General features: G+C 41.3%; 1 protein-coding gene and 1 long non-coding RNA gene across 4 annotated transcripts in view; one reads left to right on the top strand and one right to left on the bottom strand.

Annotated features, from left to right (window-relative positions):
• ANKRD44 (ankyrin repeat domain 44) overlaps positions 1–19,392 on the top strand; it is a 309,633-nt gene that overhangs the window by 217,742 nt on the left and 72,499 nt on the right. For all 3 annotated transcript variants that reach the window (XM_044381322.3, XM_057303669.1, XM_026492270.4), the window contains exons 11-16: positions 2,146–2,228; positions 3,374–3,437; positions 5,602–5,670; positions 7,641–7,781; positions 9,434–9,514; positions 12,010–12,121. In XM_044381322.3, the coding sequence (XP_044237257.1) occupies positions 2,146–2,228; positions 3,374–3,437; positions 5,602–5,670; positions 7,641–7,781; positions 9,434–9,514; positions 12,010–12,121 (550 nt within the window). The remainder of the gene's footprint in view (positions 1–2,145; positions 2,229–3,373; positions 3,438–5,601; positions 5,671–7,640; positions 7,782–9,433; positions 9,515–12,009; positions 12,122–19,392) is intronic.
• Positions 2,575–10,473, bottom strand: LOC125281354 (uncharacterized). Its single transcript, XR_007188524.2, has 3 exons — positions 10,362–10,473; positions 8,136–8,315; positions 2,575–2,809 (listed from the first exon to the last, which is right to left on the bottom strand). It is a non-coding gene; the product is annotated as an uncharacterized LOC125281354 (long non-coding RNA).

Raw genomic sequence — 19,392 nt, 5'->3', positions numbered from 1 at the left:
ATCCGCTAATGTGGAGTATGATGAGTTATCTGAAGACAATGATGTTAAGTGGTAAAGTTGATTAGAAATATTAATAATGAAGTTTATGGAATATGTTGTAATGCTGTTGCTGTTATGCTATCACTTGCACTTTTTATGTTTTTCTTATTGATTTCTTACAGAATTTTATGCTATCTTCTCTAATTCATTTGCTTGTATTATTGTATATAAAGATATGTATTTTTTGTATCTTTATAAAATATATATTATATTGTGTATATATACATATATGCATGTATATATAATATGTATGTAATACATAGCATTTTGATATATTTATATTTTACATGTTATGTATCTGTACACATATATATTTTTATTAAAGTTATATATATTTAAGGAATGAGGAAGGCTCAAAGAAATCTTGGGAAAACCAACCCAATTCCAGGCACATTCTTTCAGGAACTTAAACCTGTCCTAGAAAATACTGTTTTTCTCTTGCAAATGCCCAGAGGTATTAATATAATCACATTTTTGCCTTACTTGCCTTAAACAAATAAAGTGGTTAGGTACAGTCTTATTGGCTTAAAATTCCATTTAGTAAGGTGTTTTTAAAACGTGTTATACATTTTTAAAAATTATTGTGTTTCTCTGGCATCAGGAGGGAGTAATATAAATAGCAGCATGGATAGAAAATCTTCTCTCCCATCCCCCAATGCCCACTTCCTTTCCGTGAGCGTCAAGGTTGTCACTGGTGCAATTGCTTTTCAGAATTTTTTTTGTAAATGATGAGAGAGGCAATTACAAGCAGTTCTCCTCTGCATGACACTGCCCGGAAGACAAGCAAATTGCATCCCTTGATGGATGCCAGCTATTATATACACGGGGTTGGAAATCTCCATATAGGGAAAAGAACACGAGCAGAGGGGAGACTGAACAAAAACACCGATACACAGAGAGAAGTTTTCGTGGAAAGAAAGAGGTGGTAAATTGTTGGCAGGCTCCGATGTGGCAGAACGCTGAATGCCATGAACTATCTGTGTATATGTAAATACTTTCACACAGTCACACACAGCATAGTAACTTTTGAGATAGCAGATAAAAGTCATGTATCTGAAACCTAACCAGTTCAAACCATATGTGTTTCTTAATGAATTATAGAATCTGAAAATGGGCCACTTTGTGCCAGAGAAGAAACTTAGGTCATTAATGCTGCAGGTGTTCATATGCGTTCTTACTTGTGTTACACGGAGGATTTGCAAAATTTGAAATACATTCTTTGACTATCGTGAGCCAGTCTGGGGAATGAGAGCAGTAACATTATAAACACTTAGAAGAGCACAGGAACCTCCCGGTATGCTGTTTGTTAGGAACGGCAGTTTAGCTTACGACTTTGGGTCCTTGTGTGAGGGGAGGCAAGGGGAAAGACGAGGATTTGATTTTGAAAGCCAAAAGCACTGCTCTCAGAAGGCTGCCTGTCCCTTAAGGGATCATCCCGGGGACTGTGTTATGATGGGCTATCAGTCTAAAAAGTCCTTTTCTAGATTCTTTCTGTAATACTGTTAGGGAAAGTATGCTCGATTTACGAAAAGTACGCAAGATAATGTGATCGGCGTCCTGATGTGGATTAATGTGCAGTATGAGAGTATTAGGAAGATGAAGTTGCAACTGCAAAAGATAAACACTGGTTTTTATTCTCATCCGAAATTTTGTTTTCAATAATACAGTCATTATTAACTCTTAGCAAAGTACTTGGCACATAATAGGTCAATAGTATTTCTCTATCAATTCGAGGAATAGAACAGGTCGCTGAATAAAACAGGTTGCTGACATAAAATTGCTCAGCTGAAAGAAAAAAAAGGTAAATTAGTCTTAAATGTAGAGTCACCCTTTATAGGAAACATAATCTTAAAAAGATACATTCCTCTTGTGAGGGGTTTTTAATTCTGGTGTAGGTTTAGGATTTTATTATGTTAAAGTAGAAAATGATTGCATAATTATTTCCTGAGTGGAAGAATTATAAAATGATTTCAGGCAAGGGTCCCAAAACGAGGTGTTGTGGGTTTGGGTTCTCATCAGAGAACTTCTAGAAAGATTGTTGTCCTTCTGCATGTATCTTGAGATCTGTTACGGTGAGCTGCTCTGTTTTTTTTTTTTTCTCGTCAGGTGTGGAATCCATAGCATGTTCCCCTTACATTTAGCTGCCCTAAATGCTCACTCTGACTGCTGCAGAAAGCTCTTATCATCGGGTAAGTAACCCCATTACCACAGATGAGGCTTAATGTGTCCTGTAAATGAGCCACGTGGCTCTAGGTGTCTGGTCGGAGTAAGTGGCTGCCTGTGCTTTGTGTCATTCATGACCTGATCCGGGGACAGCTCCCGGCAGTCCTTGGTGTCTTTGCTGTTCGAGTGTCAGTATTCCTGCCCCGGAATGAGAGGCTTGTCCTGTTTTTCAAGTTAAAGCTTGGGTGATCCAGAGTGAGAGACAGGCAGGGGTGGCCATAGCTTACCGGAAGTTTGTTGGAATCAGGGAAAATATCTTTGGGGCTTAAAGGGTGGATTTAACAGTTAATATTTTCAACAAAGGAAAAAGGCCAAACCCCCCACATTTTGACAGTAGAAATGTCACGTTACCTTCCTCCTCTGTGGGCTCTGATAAATCCCTCTAGCGTGATCCCCTCCAACTAGGTTTAATATTTAGTCTTTAAATGTGAGTCTGTTTGGAACCAAGAAATTCTTTCTGGTTTGGAGCTTTGCTAATCTTTCTTATCACTGCTTCTGCCAACCTCCATGTATTAAGAAGTTCCTGGCTTTCAAAGGTGATAGAGGTCTGCAAGGCAAAGATTGTTTATGAATTAATTCAACAGACATCCCAGAGGCATTTTTTTTCCTTTTAAGTGCTTTACCTATGGTTGATTCTGCCTTCACTGCTTTTGGCATGTTTAAAAATAATCCCTGCATGAAAGCATGTTTCCCAAACCTTAAACCAACTGAAAGCTAATAATACACGTAAGGAAATATCTACTCCAGCATGTGAAGATTACTCCTTTGCTGTCCATGTTTTCTCCATGTGTTCTGTCTGCCTGTCTATTGCCCTACTTATCTCAAATTGGTTTCATAAATTTCTATCCTGGGATTGAAATATGGGGCTGTGGTTCACCCAGGGCTGAATGTGAAAATAAATTCTCCTAGACTTCACGGTTCTTCCTATAAAATTGCCAAGCTTGAGCAGTTACCATTCGTTTCCATGACAACCTCTTTCTGACTACAATTGCTTGCGTTCTGGTTTTCCTACTAACTGATTTTTCTGTCTCTGCAATGTTTCTTGTGGTTTAACTAGGACAAAAGTATAGCATAGTATCCTTGTTTAGTAATGAGCACGTGCTGTCTGCAGGCTTTGAAATAGACACCCCAGATAAATTTGGAAGAACGTGCCTTCATGCCGCTGCTGCAGGAGGGTGAGTAGTTAGCAATTTCAGTTATTTCATGACTTAACTCCTCATTTCTCTTACTCAACTTCAGTTGTCTGTGAATCAAAAGCCATTTCCTTAGTAAGGTGGGTAAGAGTCATTTCTACCAATTCCAAATATCACTTTTGCATTTCCATATTAATTGTATGTTTATTCTTCCTAAGAAAAATCATTAGCCCATCTCATATAGAAAATAGTTTTCTTTTGTTTTCTTCTCTCTCCCTCTTCCTTTTTTTTTAAATTGTAGGTCTTCAGCCTATAGAATATGTTATCTACTTGATATGCACTCTACCAAAGGAAAATAAGTTGAGATTTGTTCCTAAGTTTTTCTTTTTTGTCACTGGTAGGTGGGTGATGATCAAGGGAACCCAAGATTGAATTAGTTCCTGTTTATTTACAGATATTTCTGTCCTTATTTCAAAACTGATTTTTTAAGTATGTAAATGGTTAAATGTGACTAAAGGTCAAGAAAACCCAAGGGATAGGCAAGAAGCGATTTAATCCTTGCCTCTTTTTTAAACTTATAAAGAGCATCATTCATCAGACCCTCTTTTTCATATCAGTGGTGAGAGTAAGGCTTTGATCAATATGTTGTTGATGTATGACTGTACATTGACCAAACACGGCCTCTCTCGGATGACCTTGTTTGGGTAAGGTGTTCGTTCTTCATCGGTTTGCGAGTCCTCAAGGAACAGCAGTGATTCTCCATTTGTCATCTGTACATTATCAAAGGCATTACCTCTTTATCAGAGGTGGGTTGACTGTGAAGCTTTAAGGCCCTTATTTGCATGGGTCCCTTCCAAAACCTTGAATTTAGTTTTATATTCAGAATTATGTATAATTTTTTAAATGAATCTCCTTCTCCCCAACTCCTCTCCCCACATCAAATGAGCTTCATAAGCCACACGACTGGATATGCCTCTGCCTTTGATCCTTTGGCTTCGTTCCGTAAGAGACAGGTGCTTTTATAAATCAGCTGGCGTGTGGCAACGACACATATTGGTCTCAAAAAGTTCTTCCATTTTATGACTGAAACAGCAGATTCTCTGAGAAGGGAGGCTACAAAGACTGGATGGGGGGGTGCGGGGAGCCCTGCTTGGATTCCTCGTTAATGAGATCATTTTTCATATTTAAATGAAAATAAAACAGTAAATCCTAGACTACTTCTCAGCATTCCAAGTTTAGAACAATAACGGATGATTGTCTCTTTTTATGCCGACATTTAAAAAAAGTATCAGACCTTGGCAACACACCATTCTGGATTCATATCTGAAACTCCTATTACAATTAATACTTAGTGACATGCCCTTCAATAGGAAAATTCACTTAAGTGGGTCCTTTTTCTCTACTATACATGATTTATTGCTTCTGTGAATGACAAAGAAGCTTTGGCAAATCACTATGCTCCATTTCATCATTTTCGGCCTTTTATTTTTTGCACATTTATTTACCTATATTACAAAGACAGGGAAATACAGCTGTTTTATTTCCCATCATGGAGAGTCTGGGTTGAAAATGGTTATCACGGTGAATTCATTCTCCTGTGATAAAAGGTAATGCTTCTCCATTCTGGCTCATTGTTTAGAGGTGACATGAAGCCATCACAGGTGTAAGGGGAAAAATGTTCAAAATCATTAGCCATCAAGGAAATTCAAATCAAAACCACACTGAGGTACCACCTTACGCCAGTTAGAATGGCAAAAATAGACAAGGCAAGAAACAACAATTGTTGGAGAGGATGTGGAGAAAGGGGATCCCTCCTACATTGTTGGTGGGAATGCAAGTTGGTACAGCCACTCTGTTTCCTAAACTCTTGATGGTTTTGAAAGAGAATCTTAGGAAATGCGATGAAACCATCACTAAAAGGTTTAACCATGTAATAATCCTTAAATACCTTGGTCATGGAATTGAAAATGTTCCATCAAGCTCTTTAATGTATTGATTTATTAGCTTGGAAAAAGGGATTTCAGGAACTTTAGACCCTTGCACTATTGCATTCCTCTAAGCTGTTCAGGTTGGTTGTGCGTTAGCAGAATTTAGACCTGGACCTGTCATTTCATTTTGGCCTTCGCTTCACCAAAAACAGTTCTTTCTGAAGATAGCCCAGCAATTGACCTTTACCATCTTAATGATGTTTTCCCTGTCTTTCTAGTAATGTGGAATGTATAAAACTCTTGCAGAGCAGCGGAGCAGATTTCCATAAAAAGGACAAGTGTGGGAGGTATGTAAACAGGGAACTCTGCTTCAAGTGCCTCAGTAAAAGGGGTGGGGAGCAGTCCATCTGGAAATCATGTTATAGTGAAATGGTAAATAGGGAAGCTAGCTGGGGAGATTCCATCCTCAGAAGAAAATCCCTTTTTGTAGCAAAACACCAACAAGCAGGCACAAGCCCCAAGGCAGGCATCTACTTTCACAGCATCTGTTAGAAGGGCCAATTGTGTCTTGTCTTCCAGTTTTTTTCCCATAGCAACTCTCTACCCCTCCCCTCCATATGCACCCTGGCTCTTGGCGTTGCAACAGATTTCTTCTCTTACCAACCTACCTAGGCAAACGCCTACTCACCCACCCAGATTTATGTCAAGTAACACCTCCCACCCCCTCTGATGCAGGTGCCCCTCCTCTCTGCTCCCTTGGAACCCTCCATACTCCACAGCAGGAGCACACAGCACACTGTTCTAGTGGACTCTTGCTTCCCTGTCTCTCCCCTTCCCTGACCATGGGGCTCCTGAGTACCAGGACTGGGTCTCATTTTCTCTTTACCTATGGGCTCTGCCACGTGGTTGATACCTAATAGTTTTCAGTCTAATTAATTAAAACACAAACAGTCCACTATGTAAAATGCTTACAATTTACCTGTTTTTTTGGATGAAAGAGGAGAAAGTCAACGAGTTAAAGAGCCCATACATTGACTGCAAAATATAATTAATAAAATTGGAAACTAATAAATAGTTCTTGAGATAAAGTTATTTTATTTCTAGTATTCCATTTGATTATTATTCCCTAACTATTGGCTAGGGAATTCTTGTTTCTGCAGTGTCTTACTCTTGACAAGGTGCATGTATTTCCTACATGTTACCCACTTGGTTTTTCATAATAACTCTATGAGATAAATGCAGACGCTTCCTATCCTTTTTAATAGATAAAGAAATTGAGCTTGGAGAAACTAAATGAGTTTTACCTGTAATAAATTTACGTGTACATGTAAAATTCCAGGAATTTTAGACCTAGGTTAGATGTTGGGGGCAGCTTCTCACGGGTCATTATTGAGGTAGGGACGAGGAAGTCCAGGCCCAGAGAGGGGTTGTGGTTTGGTGCAGCTTACAGATCTGCCTGGACTAGAACCCAGGACTTCTGATTCCTTAGATATTGTTCTTCCCATTAATCTATTTCCCTACCCTCAAGGGGCTTGTAGTTCAATGGAGAAGATGAGACAATACCAAGAGCTAAAATCAAGGCAATATGAGATGAGAGCTCAAGAGAGACCCAGACAGGAGCTGCACAATCTCAGACGAAAGGGAAAGAGAACTTCTGGAACTTTAGAAGCTTTGGGGTTTTGATGGGTGAAAGCAGTTCAGGAGAGGACATTCCAGGGAAGAAAACAACATGGGGAATGGTAGGGGAGATGTGGACATGATTGGGGAAACTTCAGGTGATCCCACTTGGATGCAGTGATGGGTTCATACAGGGGAGGAGAGAGAAACTTTATGAACGTAGTTTGGGCCCAGCTTGGAAAGGTCTTCGATTCCAGACTAAGGAATCAAGACTTTGCTCAGTAGGGAGGACCTATGGTTTTAGAACAGGATGCTGAATGTGGGTATCAGACCTTAGAAAATCCAGTTCTTCACTCATACCAACTAGAAATTAGATGGAAGTTTGATTAGAGCTAAAGAGGCCAATAAGGATGGTATTGCAATAGTCCAAAAAAGCACGAGTGTAGACCTGCACCAGGATAGGCACTCAGAATGGAAAGAAAGGATAGATCCCTAGGTAGGTGTCTTTGTCTGAGGCCACTGTCTTTGTAGCCTCAGCTCCAACTTAGAAAGTCAAAGGAAGGCATGTCTGTTGGCCTCCACACCCTGAGAGCTGAAGAGCATCCCCCACTCCTAGGAATACTGCTGTCAGTGCTCATGATGATGGGAAGGGGTCTGTTTTTCAGATGAAGGAAGTAATAAATTGCTGTCTGTTTTTCAGGACGCCTTTGCACTATGCAGCTGCAAATTGTCATTTCCACTGTATTGAGACATTAGTGACCACAGGGGCCAACGTTAATGAAACAGATGACTGGGGACGGACAGCTTTGCACTATGCTGCTGCATCAGACATGGATAGAAAGTAAAAACAGCCTTGCTCAAATTTCCTTTGGTGGTATGACTAGGGAGGGGGAGGGTTTGCTAAGTTTTCTACATGCTGCCTTATGGAAACAGTGAATGAAGAATCTCTCTCACCCAGACCCAGAGGAGTTAGAATTGCCTCATCCCTACCCCGGTTTTCCCATTCTGCTCTCTTTATGTTTGATTATTACGTGTCACTGCCCCATTGTTTCTCTTCTCTGGTTTTTGGGTTGAATGCCAAATGTGGCTGTCAAGCCCAGGTTTTCAGTTCATTCAAAATCAGTTGTAATTTATTTTGTCATATCGTACAGTTTTCTCATCACCACTGAAATGCTTCATTTGCCCTCAAACTTACATTTGCTAATAAATTCGTCACATGGTGGAAGTATCCGTCTTTGTATAATCCCAGTAGTCTTCAAATGCAGCGTCAGTGTGTGTAAAATTGGCACTGTTGTTCCAAACTGGACATGAAAGCTCTTTCAGGAGTTGGAGGAGAGGAAGTTGGATGCCCTGGACATGTTTGGATTCTAGGTGCCTGGGAATAGAAAGCAGAACATTTATAAATGAACCAGTTCAGGTGGAAAAGGAGGGAGAGGTGCCTGCCTACAGCTTATGAGATCGTTCTCAAAGACTCAAGGACCGGGACCTCCTTCATAGGAATGCTTTTTGGTGACCCTGTTTGGAGAACTACTGACTTACGGTACTTGCTGTACCGTGCTATGGAATTGATTCTGGGTCAGCACTAAATTCTTTTCTTATACAGCAGTGGCTTTCAACTATTTTACGGTGACCCACAGTAAGAAATACATTTTACAGCATGACCCAGCATACACACTCAAATATGTATGTTTTAAATATATATGTAAAAAGGCAGCAAAAATTTCCTAAGATCATATTTACCTTTATTCTGTGTGATGCGTTCTGGTATTTTCTCTTCTATTTTGTTTAAAAAAAAAAAAAAGCAATGAAATACTGCAACCTACTAAAATGACTTTACAATTCCATAATGGATTAGGATCCGTATTTCCAGTTTGGAAAACACTGTTCCTGTCATGTGCTATTGGCAAGTCTGGTGTAACTGCACTCGGGATCTCCTAGCCAGGCAGGTTGTTAAGTCAATAAATGCTTATTGAGCTTCTACTCCGTAGCAGGCGCTCTGCTGTTCACTTAGAATAGAAGGGGGAACAAGTATACTTTGTGTGTTAAGAGCTATAAAAAGGAATCTTGGGTGATGAAGAATTGCTCTGGCAGTTGAGGGGTGACTAGAACCCCATTCCTGGATCAATGCGATGCTGAACTGACAAGGAGACAGAAAGGAATGTGGTAGGAGTCAAAGAAATTTAAGCTCCATCACCTCCTATTTACTTGGGGAGTTTAGGACGTTTATGGAAGGATAGACAACTTGATGTCTTACTTGCTGATTCTGGGGTGGAAGGTCTAGGAAAGTCACGTTCTCAGTTGGGTTCCATGGAAGAGAGTAGATTTACTGGATGGCCTTTAAGAGAACCACGTACGTTCTCAGTAAAAACATCTGTAGTGCTTATTTCTTTTGGGTTGCGAGGAAAATCATTGAGATAGAAGTTGTATCAAAATCATTAGCAACTATTGAATGCAAATAATTGTAATATTTTTTCTTTCCCTTATGCTGAGAAGTAAGACGATCTTAGGAAACGCCCATGAAAATTCAGAAGAACTTGAAAGAGCCAGAGAGCTGAAGGAAAAGGAAGCCGCATTGTAAGTTTCTGCTCAGCTTCAAGCTCGAGAGGTGGTTACTGCTGCTTGTCTGCTTTTCTGGGTTGTCACATAGGCCAGCCTTGCTATTTGGGGGCTTTATTTGGGATCTTGAGGAAGTGATATGGGCTTGCCTTTAGTGAAGAAGAAATGATTCTTTTAATATATCCTTCAGTTATGCTATTTCACAGAAGGAACTCTTCCTAAAATTGGAACCTTTACTGAGACCATCACTGTGATGGGTCAGCAGTTTCTAGGAGTAGGTGTCTTAAATATCATTTTTGACTCTGCCGTGTGTTATACGCCTAAGGGACATATTAAGCCTCCTCCAAGGGCCTTAGGTTCTCCTTTAATGACCTGAGGGTAACTATTTAGTAGGTTCTAGAAATAAATGTTTTGAAATTCCAGTGTGAAATACACCTGTTGTGCTCTCCCCTCCTTCCCCAGCACACACACACACACACACACACACACACACACACACCAGCTCACAAGCAGCCCCTGCTCCTGCTGACAGCTGCCACTGCCACACCACATCCACCTGCCTATCTCTGGCTTCTGGTAGAGACTCGGCCCGGACTGTGGCAAGAGCTGGTAGTCGGTGCCATCACCCAGGGTGCTGATGCACAGGAAGCTCTAATGCCTCATGCTCCGAGAGTCCTTCCTGTGTGACAAGGCACGGTGCGAAGGTCGAGCTCTGCCCAGGGCCGTGCCCAGCAGGTTGCAGGTGTTCAGTAACTGTTCGTTAAATAAATGAGCAAATGAATGCGCGCTGCCCACACTCTGTGTCCTGCTTTGTGAGACCTAGTGGATGGCGTGCTCTAAGAGTCTGCACGCACACAGTTCTTACCTTGTTTATTCTCTTCTCCAGCTGTCAGAGGAACCAATCTCTCTGTCACCCGAAGGCTCGTGTCCCCCCTAGGGTCTTCCCGAGGTCCACTGGGCTCTCCTCCCACGGAGGAGATCTGTCCGGATCACGGGGGAAGGGAGAAGTTAGAGAGTGTGGCCCTGATACAGGCTGTGGGACGTAACTTTGGCTGTCACTGGGGTGAGGACAGGACACATAGCCATGAGTAAAGCAGAATGACCAAGGTTTTGCCCTGATATTCCAAACTTCATGATATTCAAAGACTGTAGAATCTTAAGCCACCTCGCAAAACCCCCCTTCTCCAGCGAAATGTCAGCTTGCCCTGAGCCAGAGCAGCCCTCTTAACAGCTGATGGAGAGGGGAAAGGACAAGCAGGGGAAGGATCAGCTTGCCTGAGAGTGCTTTCATGCAGAGAGGCTACACCTCTCATCCAAATACATTCCTGATTTAAAGTGCATGTCTTGTTTTTGCAGCTTGGGTCCCAAGATTGCTAGCCGTGTCCTGGAGGAGACAAGAAAAGCATCCCCAGTTAAAAATGGAATTTATTTCCCTTTAGAAACAATCTAGACAATATTCAAATTCTACAGTACTATTGTTTTTTCCTAAGAGTGCTATTGGTAGGATAGCTCAGCTCTATCCAGGGGTAAATAACTCTTTGGGAGCAACTCCAAGTGTTTTCCAAATGACGTACTAAATTTGCCAACTGATTTTTAGAATGTAATTCTTTCAGAAGCTGGGGATTGTGTGTCCACTGGAATGCTAGTCCTATTGAATGATTTTATTTCAAGAGCCAAATTCTGTTTAAAATGGGTCATACCTGGGATCCTGTCCATGGGCATTTAATTACCAAAATTTAAAAAAAAAAAAAGACTTCCTTTTAAGGTGCAGATTACCAAAGCATGAGCATTGCATCGTGTATAGAATTGTGAAATCGCTGTGTTATACACCTGACACTAATATAACATTGTACGTCAACTATAAAAAAAAAAACACACCAAAACCTAAAGCATTCTGTGATCAATGCAGGAAGAGACAAATGGATTATTGTAACAGAACACAGTCCGGACATGAACCCGGGTATGGATAAATATGCAATATTGATAATGACATTAAAGCAACTCAATGGGGAGGGGATAGTCATGAATAATTTCTTCCCCCCTTTCAATAAACTTAACTACCCTCTTGTTCCTAAAGCCTTTCCTGAATTCTAGAATGGCTATTGTAAGCTGAAACAAAGATGGAAACACACACACACATATAAAACTTCCAGTACAGGGCGCCTCGGTGGCTCAGTCGGTCCTGAGCGGCTGCCTTCGGCTCAGGTCATGATCGTGGAGCCCCAGGATTGACTCCCACATTGGGCTCCCTGCTCAGTGGGGAGTCTGCCTCTCTCTCTGTCCCTCACCCCGCTCTCGTGCACTCTCACTCTCTCTCTCGAATAAATAAATAAAATCTTAAAAAAACCCCAAACTTCCAGTGCATAAACCCTCATTGCCATGGAGTTTTTAAAGAAACACTTAAATTCACGAAGTGCTTTGTGGAACATTCATACTAGGAAAATATTTACATTAATTACTGCTTTTGGTCTAGATATGTTTTCTAAAATAACACCTCATTTTTATACTTACAGATGTCTAGAGTTTCTGCTTCAGAATGATGCAGACCCATCTATCCGGGACAAGGAAGGTTACAATAGCATACATTATGCTGCTGCCTATGGCCACAGACAATGTCTGGAATTGGTGAGTTGTTCTGTCTTGTTTTATTTTCTCTAACACACACACACACACACACACAGACACAACCCTGCAAATGCTGGTCTTAATCTCTCACACACACCCTCATTGCCTAATTAAGTCCTCACTAGAAATTGCCTTGAAGATATTCTGTGGTAAGTAATTCAGTTATTTTACTTTACAGTATGTAGATCTTGTTCCGTTTCTGTCCATCCTAATCTCACAGCCGACTGGCAGTTGCTTCTTTTCCATGTTAACTTGGACTAGGAATGTTTGACTGCTGTCTGAACAGTTTGTATTTTAAAGATAATTTGGATGCATCAGATACGCTCAGTCTATTTTTCCGAAGTCACACTGATCACCCTAACATTCATTAACAGTGTTGTAAGAGGACCTACATAACCGTGAGGGATATGTTTGTCATGGTCCCATATTTGTAGTTTCAGCAAAGAAATTGGCAAGGACACAACAGCAGAACTTATTGGAATTTCTGAACCACCAAAAATTTCAGTCCTGTAGTTATAAAAAAAACATCTGGGGGTTTGGAGTCAGATGCCCTTCTCTTGGTGTAGGTCACCAGACATGAACTTCAGTGACCACGGGGACAGAAACGTAAAGTGAACAAGTAAAGTGAGTCTGGGCTAGAGCCATAGGGAGTGGGGGGATTGTGGCAAATAGGATGTGCTGTGTCTAAAGGGAGAAACAGCTTGTCAGCGCCAGTGATGGAGATCAGGTAGTAATTCATACTCAGGATTGAAGTCCAGTGTTTCAAGAGAAACTAGAAATCTAGACTTTTTACGTGGAGTTTCCTATTTTGAAAACACTGAATGGGCCAGGAAGGGAAAACATGGGTTTGTGGTTAAATCCTGTCCACAGGCCACCGTTCATCATCTCCTAAGCATCATGCTTGGGTCCGCTTCACCAGGATACATGGGGTGTACCAAACTCTCTAACTTTGGGCCAATGGTAGGTGCCGCCTTCTTAAATGGACTCCGGCTCTTTTCCTTGTCCTTTTAAAAGGAGACTTTGAAAACACTTGCACTTGACCGACGGCCCAGTCTATTACGGAAGGCACGAGGCAGAAAGCCAGCAGGCAGTCATGTCGGTGCCTGCACAGAAGTGACTGAATGATGTCCCGCTAGTTTCCTTTACCTTTGGCCTTGCTGGTAGATTTAAGTGGTTCCACTTAGGGTCATTTTTTTTGTTTAAGATTTATTTATTTGAGAGAGAGAGTATGCGTGCAAGCGGCAGGAGGGGCAGAGGGAGAGAATCTTCAAGCAGACTCCCCGCTGAGCACAGAGCCCAACTTGGGGCCGAATTCCACAACCCCAAGACCATGATCTGAGCTGAAACCAAGATTTGCATGCCCAACCGACTGAGACACCCAGACGCCCCCACGTAGGGTCATTCTTACTGTATTTCTCTTAACCATGAATGTGGAAAGATGTTCATAGACATTTGAAAATGAAGAGGTGATTGGAAATAAAGAGCTGATTATTCTAGTGCTGCTATGTGTGGCATTTATTGGTGAATTGTACCTACCTTCATCATTCTTGAAGATGCCCCAAGTCTTTTTTCCTGAACTTCTTACGGATTCTGAAGATTTTATTGTTTGAACTTGGGGTGGCATTTTTTCCCCCTCTAGTTTTGATTCCATCAGAGTTCCTCTTCCAGCTAGTGTGGCTGCATAACCCATCACCCCAACAATTAGTGGCTTCAAACAACAGTAATTATTTAATATCTCTTGCTGTTTCTGTGGATCAGGAATTCAGGAAGGGCTGAGCTTAGGAGTGCCAGTTAAGGGTATCCTATGAGATTACAGACAATGTCTGGGGCTGGCCTAATCCCAAAGGCTTCTTTACTCCCATGTCAGTCACCTGGGTCGTAAGATCTAAATAGCTTTTATGGGGCTTCTTTATGTGGTTTTCTTTAGCATGGTAGTTTCAGAGTAGTTGGATATCTTACATGGTGGCTCTGGGATCCAAAAGCATTCTGCTCCAGGACCCAGTGGAAGAGAGCCAGAATGAGAGTAAGTGAGAGAAAGACAGTGTCACTTTTAATGATCTAGCCTGGAAGGTCCCACAGGGTCACTCGAGGGAGGAAAAGTTGACTCCACCTTTCAAAGGGAAGGGTGTCAAAGAATTTGTAGACATTATTTTAAAACCACCCAGTTCCATAGGAAGATGTAGAAAGCCAGTGATTTCATATCCTTCTATAAGATGGACTTCCATGGAGAACCCCAAGGAGCCAAGGGGCAATCCCTTATCTTGTGAAGGAGCAAACCAAACCACGGGCAGTAACTGGATTGTATCAAAGACACAGTTCTGGTCAGTGGAAGAAGCAGGATCATGAATCAGGATTCGTGATTTTAAAAACAAGAAATGTTTACTACACCATGCTGCCTTCCGGTGCAGGGCCATGCTCCACCACCACCCAAGGCTGTTCAGCATAGAGCAAAAGCTTGGTAGGAATGGGTTAAGATATAAGACAATATCACTTCTGCCTTCTAACACCAGCATGGCTGTGGAAGTTGGTCTAGACCTATCACCAGATAGGACTCTGTGTTTAGATCCCACATAAGAAAGGCTCCTCACAAAGTGTGTGCGTGCACGTTTGTGTGTGTGTGTGTGTGTGTGTTTGTGTTTAGTAATCAGTGGCAGTGTGAAAGCTTACTACTATTGTTATGACCCACTATGAGCCTACATTCCAAAATGTACTTAAGACACAGCTGTCTTTAATTGGTTTTCTCTATGAAAACCACATGTCATAATTGGACATATGAACTTTTATTACAAAGTTATTATAGTCTTAATAACTTTGCTGTTTTAAAGTACTTTGAGGAGTTATCTTTTTTTTTTAAGATTTTATTTATTTATTTGACTTAGAGAGAGACAGCCAGCGAGAGAAGGAACACAAGCAGGGGGAGTGGGACAGGAAGAAGCAGGCTCCCATCGGAGGAGCCTGATGGGGGGCTCGATCCCAGAATGCTGGGATCACGCCCTGAGCTGAAGGCAGACGCTTAACGACTGAGCCACCCAGGCGCCCCATGAGGAGTTATCTTTAATCCCATAGCATAAGTAACTCTGAGAATGATTATCCTGTAACATTTTCTTTCTCTGTAAATAATATATTGCATATTATTTTCATTTTTCAGGAAAGCCATTTCAGGGCCATTATTTCTGTTATCCAATGAAAAGGTTTTCTGTCCATAAGAAGGTTTTCGGAGTTCTGTCTGATAATGAAATTACCTCTTTGATTGTATCAAAACTTGCCCTGTGTGATTTACAAAGAGATGATTATTCTTGGCAATTTTAAGACATTTGAAAGTAGGAAGGGGAGGTATCCATTGATCTTAATTTGTAGCATCAGCTGAAAAAAGCCAGATTATCAATATAAATTGGTAGAAATGTCATCGTTTGCTTTCAGGAAAGGACCCGAGTGGGTTTATAACACAGATGGGATGAAAATACTCCTCATTACCCCGAATGATTGTGGTTGGATGGAAAGTTCTGTATATTTCCATTCTGGAATGCGTCTTCAAATTCCTCTTGGGAGTGGTTCAACTAAGCAGAGATCCTAAACAAGCTATCAACATTCTTGTACCTGCCCCCTCCCACTCAAAACAAGACACAATCGGACTCTCCCGTAGGACTGGCGTCCTAGAGCCAGACCACTGCAGCCGTCTCAGCCTTCCTGCTGGCACACACGGCTGCAAATAGATTTGGGAGTGGCGGAGACCACCCCTAATGGCATTTACTACGTGTTTATCACATGCCAGAAATGCCATTTAATTATTTTTTTCTTTCAGTTATATTGAGATATACTTGGCATACAACATATAAAGTTAAGCTGTACAGCATAACGGGGGCGCCTGGGTGGTTCAGTCAGTTGAGCATCCAACTCTTGGTTTCCGCTCAGGTCGTGATCTCGGATCTTGAGATGGAGTCCTGCATTGGACTCCGTTCTCAGCAGGGAGTCTACTTGAGATTCTCTCTCCCTCGCCCTCTACCCCTCCCCCCACTCACACTCTTTCTCTCTCTAAAATAAATAAAAATCTTCTAAAATTTTTTGAAAAAAAAGGTGTACAGCATAATGACTTGACTTACATATATTGTTAAATGGTTACCACAATAAGTTTAGTGAACATCCATTACCTCATGTGGACACACACACACACACACACACACACACACACAAAAGAAAAAGAGGGGTACCTGGATGGCTCAGTCAGTTAAGCATCCAACTCTTAATTTCAGCTCAAGTTGTGATTTCAGGGTCGTGAGATTGAGTCCTGTGTCAGGCTCCATGCTCAGCATGGAATCTGCTTGGGATTCTCTCTCTTTCTCTCTCCCTCTGCCCCCCCTCAAATAAATAAATAAATAAATAAATAAATAAATAAATAAAATCTTAAGGAAAAAAAGAAAAGGAAGTGGGTTTTTTCCCCTTGTGATGAGAATAGGGCTTGTTCTTGATACAAGAAGTTGGGTTTTTGAGGGACACCTTTTCTAATTTATACTCCTTTTCTCCCTTTCTCATACCACAATACCCTCATATTCCTTAAAACTCCCATTCTTTGGGAGCTGGGCATTAGGAAAGCAAACAAATTGGACAGTATGCACCAGGAGGTGCGTTTCTCAGACGCACCACAGCCATGCCAGTCTGCTACCTCGTCTCACCGCGTGAACACCCCTATCCTCCTGGGGGCTCATCCTTTTAACAGACTGGTCCTGCCTCTGCTGGAATTATACCAGTGAAAGCCATGTTTCTAGTAGCTCTGAATAGCTTCCTGGAGACTCCAAGCAGGAATTATGCAGGGAGTCATTTCTTTATGTCACATTCCGTTGCCTATGTTTCTGGCCTGTGAAAGGAATAGAATACGTGAGTATTTGTAGCCCTTGAGCCTTCCCTGCGAGACCAGGGCCTTTGTCCTTTGGGAGTTGGTGTGGCATTGAGGAGGATGGGTGGCCTTCAGAGCCAGCTGATTTGTAAGGTTGATAAAATTTGTCTTTTGCCTCTCTTCCCATCTAGTTGAGTAATTACTGTGATTATGCATATCATTAAATACGTATCATTAATTTTGATGTGGATTTTATTTGACGTTGACATTTCCCTTGGTATGGGTTTACTTGGCATTCATGGTTTGTGGCTCCTGTCTGCGATCATGAGCTTAGAATTTATAAACCATGCTTTGTGTTCAGTCTATTTTGCTATCATCAAAAAGGAACAGAAATTATTTTAGTTGTTTTCACTCTACTTCCTTATATAAATTTATATCGAATTCATTTCATGAGCAAACAACTTCCAGAAACCAGTATGAACTCCTTAGCCTTGATAGACTAGCCAAGGTCCAGGATTCTGCCAAGTCTACCTACTTAGGCCAGTGTTCTCAGCTGGTTGTGATCAAAAACGTGTGTACTATGGGTGCAAGCAAAAATCTCCCCACAAATATATGCTGAGAGCTGTGATAAGTCATATTCAATTGGGCTCAAAATATCAAAGCAGAATGGAAGAGACTTGACTAATAAGGCATCTCGTGTCTGAATAAAACTTATGTCTGAGTGGAGGAAGGGAGTTGGCAAAGGAGAGCCCTATGCCTCCCCTTTCCTCTATCTGGAATGCATTCTTACTGGCTCTGAAGGGGAAAATTACAGAATCATGCCCCTATTTGGAATTTGTGAGTTTATATTGGCGTGCTCTTTTTCTTTTACAATATTAAAGATTGGTCTGTGAACATAAAGATCTTTGTGGCTTTGTTACTGCAATGGAAAAATGTATGTGCCAATATAATTACGTAAATTGCCTGCAGAAATTTAGAAAGATTGTTTGAAAACTCTAGGCCTGTGATTAAGTTCAGTCCGAGATTATACCATGCCAAATTACTTGGAATTTGGCTGCTTCCCTGGGACCTTCTCCTCCTTTCTCTGTTATGAGCTAACTTGAACTTCAGCTGTGAGAGTCCATGGGGGTGACAAATGCCCTGCTTGTCTATCCTAGGAGTTTCTGGGATTCTCTGGAGATCACTATATCTGGGTAACTGAACACTGAAATTATGCTGCTTTCAAATAAACTACTCAATGTTTTGAGTTGTTTCTTGTGTTTATCACAGGACCTTAGGAAACCGTTACCATGTGGCTCTGGAGAAGATGTACTTACATTGGCAAGGTCTAATTAAGCTTCTCAAGACTAAGAAAGCAGGGTACAGAAGAAGAGTTTAAAAGGGTAGGATTTCTAAGCAGTTATCTGAATATGAGAAGATGAAAAATCAGCAGACTTGAACCCCAGCCCCAAACAAGTCTCTGAAGACTTTTTTCTGTCCCCAGAGGTGCTTCTCAGAGATGGACCTGGAGGCGTAAATGACCTCCCAGCAGGCAGACTTCCAACAGGCAGAGGAAATCTTAACAATGCTGGTCTTGTTTTTTCTTCTAATTTAGTTAAAGAGAAACATAAGATCTTACAGGGAACTCTCAGAACTTACCTCAGCATCCCAGATAGACAGAGAATGTCACTGCCAGAAGGGTGCCAGTCAGACCATTGTCCATGTCCCCTTCCGTGTCCTCTTTTCCTCCTGTCTCTCCCAGTCCTGGAAGAGGCAGAGGCAGACAAGGAGGAGAAAGGAGGAGGAGAAGCTGTAGGCTGGGGACAGAGAAGTCAGCCTTGTCTCCTTCTTTCCCCACTGCAGGCGTTGTGGGAGGCAGAGAGAAGCTTCAGCATTAAAGAGCATTCAGAGTTTGTGATTACTTCACTGGAGTAGACGTACTACTTACTGATATGAAGTTATACTTGTAACTAAAGGGCCCAGAGAACTTATTATTATTAGCTGGAGATTTTATCTGAGGTGACAGGAAAAGAAGTAGCCTCATAAAGGAGATTAGACCCGGTATTGGGAAAAGGAAAATAAAGTTAGTGTGTGATTATACCCCATGACTCATTGGCTCAATACAAAGTCACACACTTAGAATCATTGTTTTAGGAAAGATTAATTCCAAGCTGGAAGGAAGAATCAACTATTCTCCTATATATATATATATATATATATATATATATATATATATATATATATATGGATTTAAATACCTACTTTATAAGACAGAGGTTCTGGCAATGCCAGGCACTTATCAGGTACCCCAAATTGTTGAACAAATGAAATACACTTATGAATGATTAAGCCTGACTTAATAATAAAACTTAAATTCTAGTTTATAACTACTATGGTGACTGTCCTGTTAGGAAGGTATTTTATAGAAGAGACGCAAGTGAGAGAAGAATGAAAATTTACT

Source organism: Ursus arctos, unplaced genomic scaffold (genome assembly GCF_023065955.2).
Source record: "Ursus arctos isolate Adak ecotype North America unplaced genomic scaffold, UrsArc2.0 scaffold_1, whole genome shotgun sequence".
Classification (NCBI taxonomy): Eukaryota; Metazoa; Chordata; class Mammalia; order Carnivora; family Ursidae; genus Ursus; species Ursus arctos.
The sequence above is the reverse complement of the archived record's forward strand: the minus strand, read 5'-3'. Positions and strand labels throughout refer to the sequence as shown.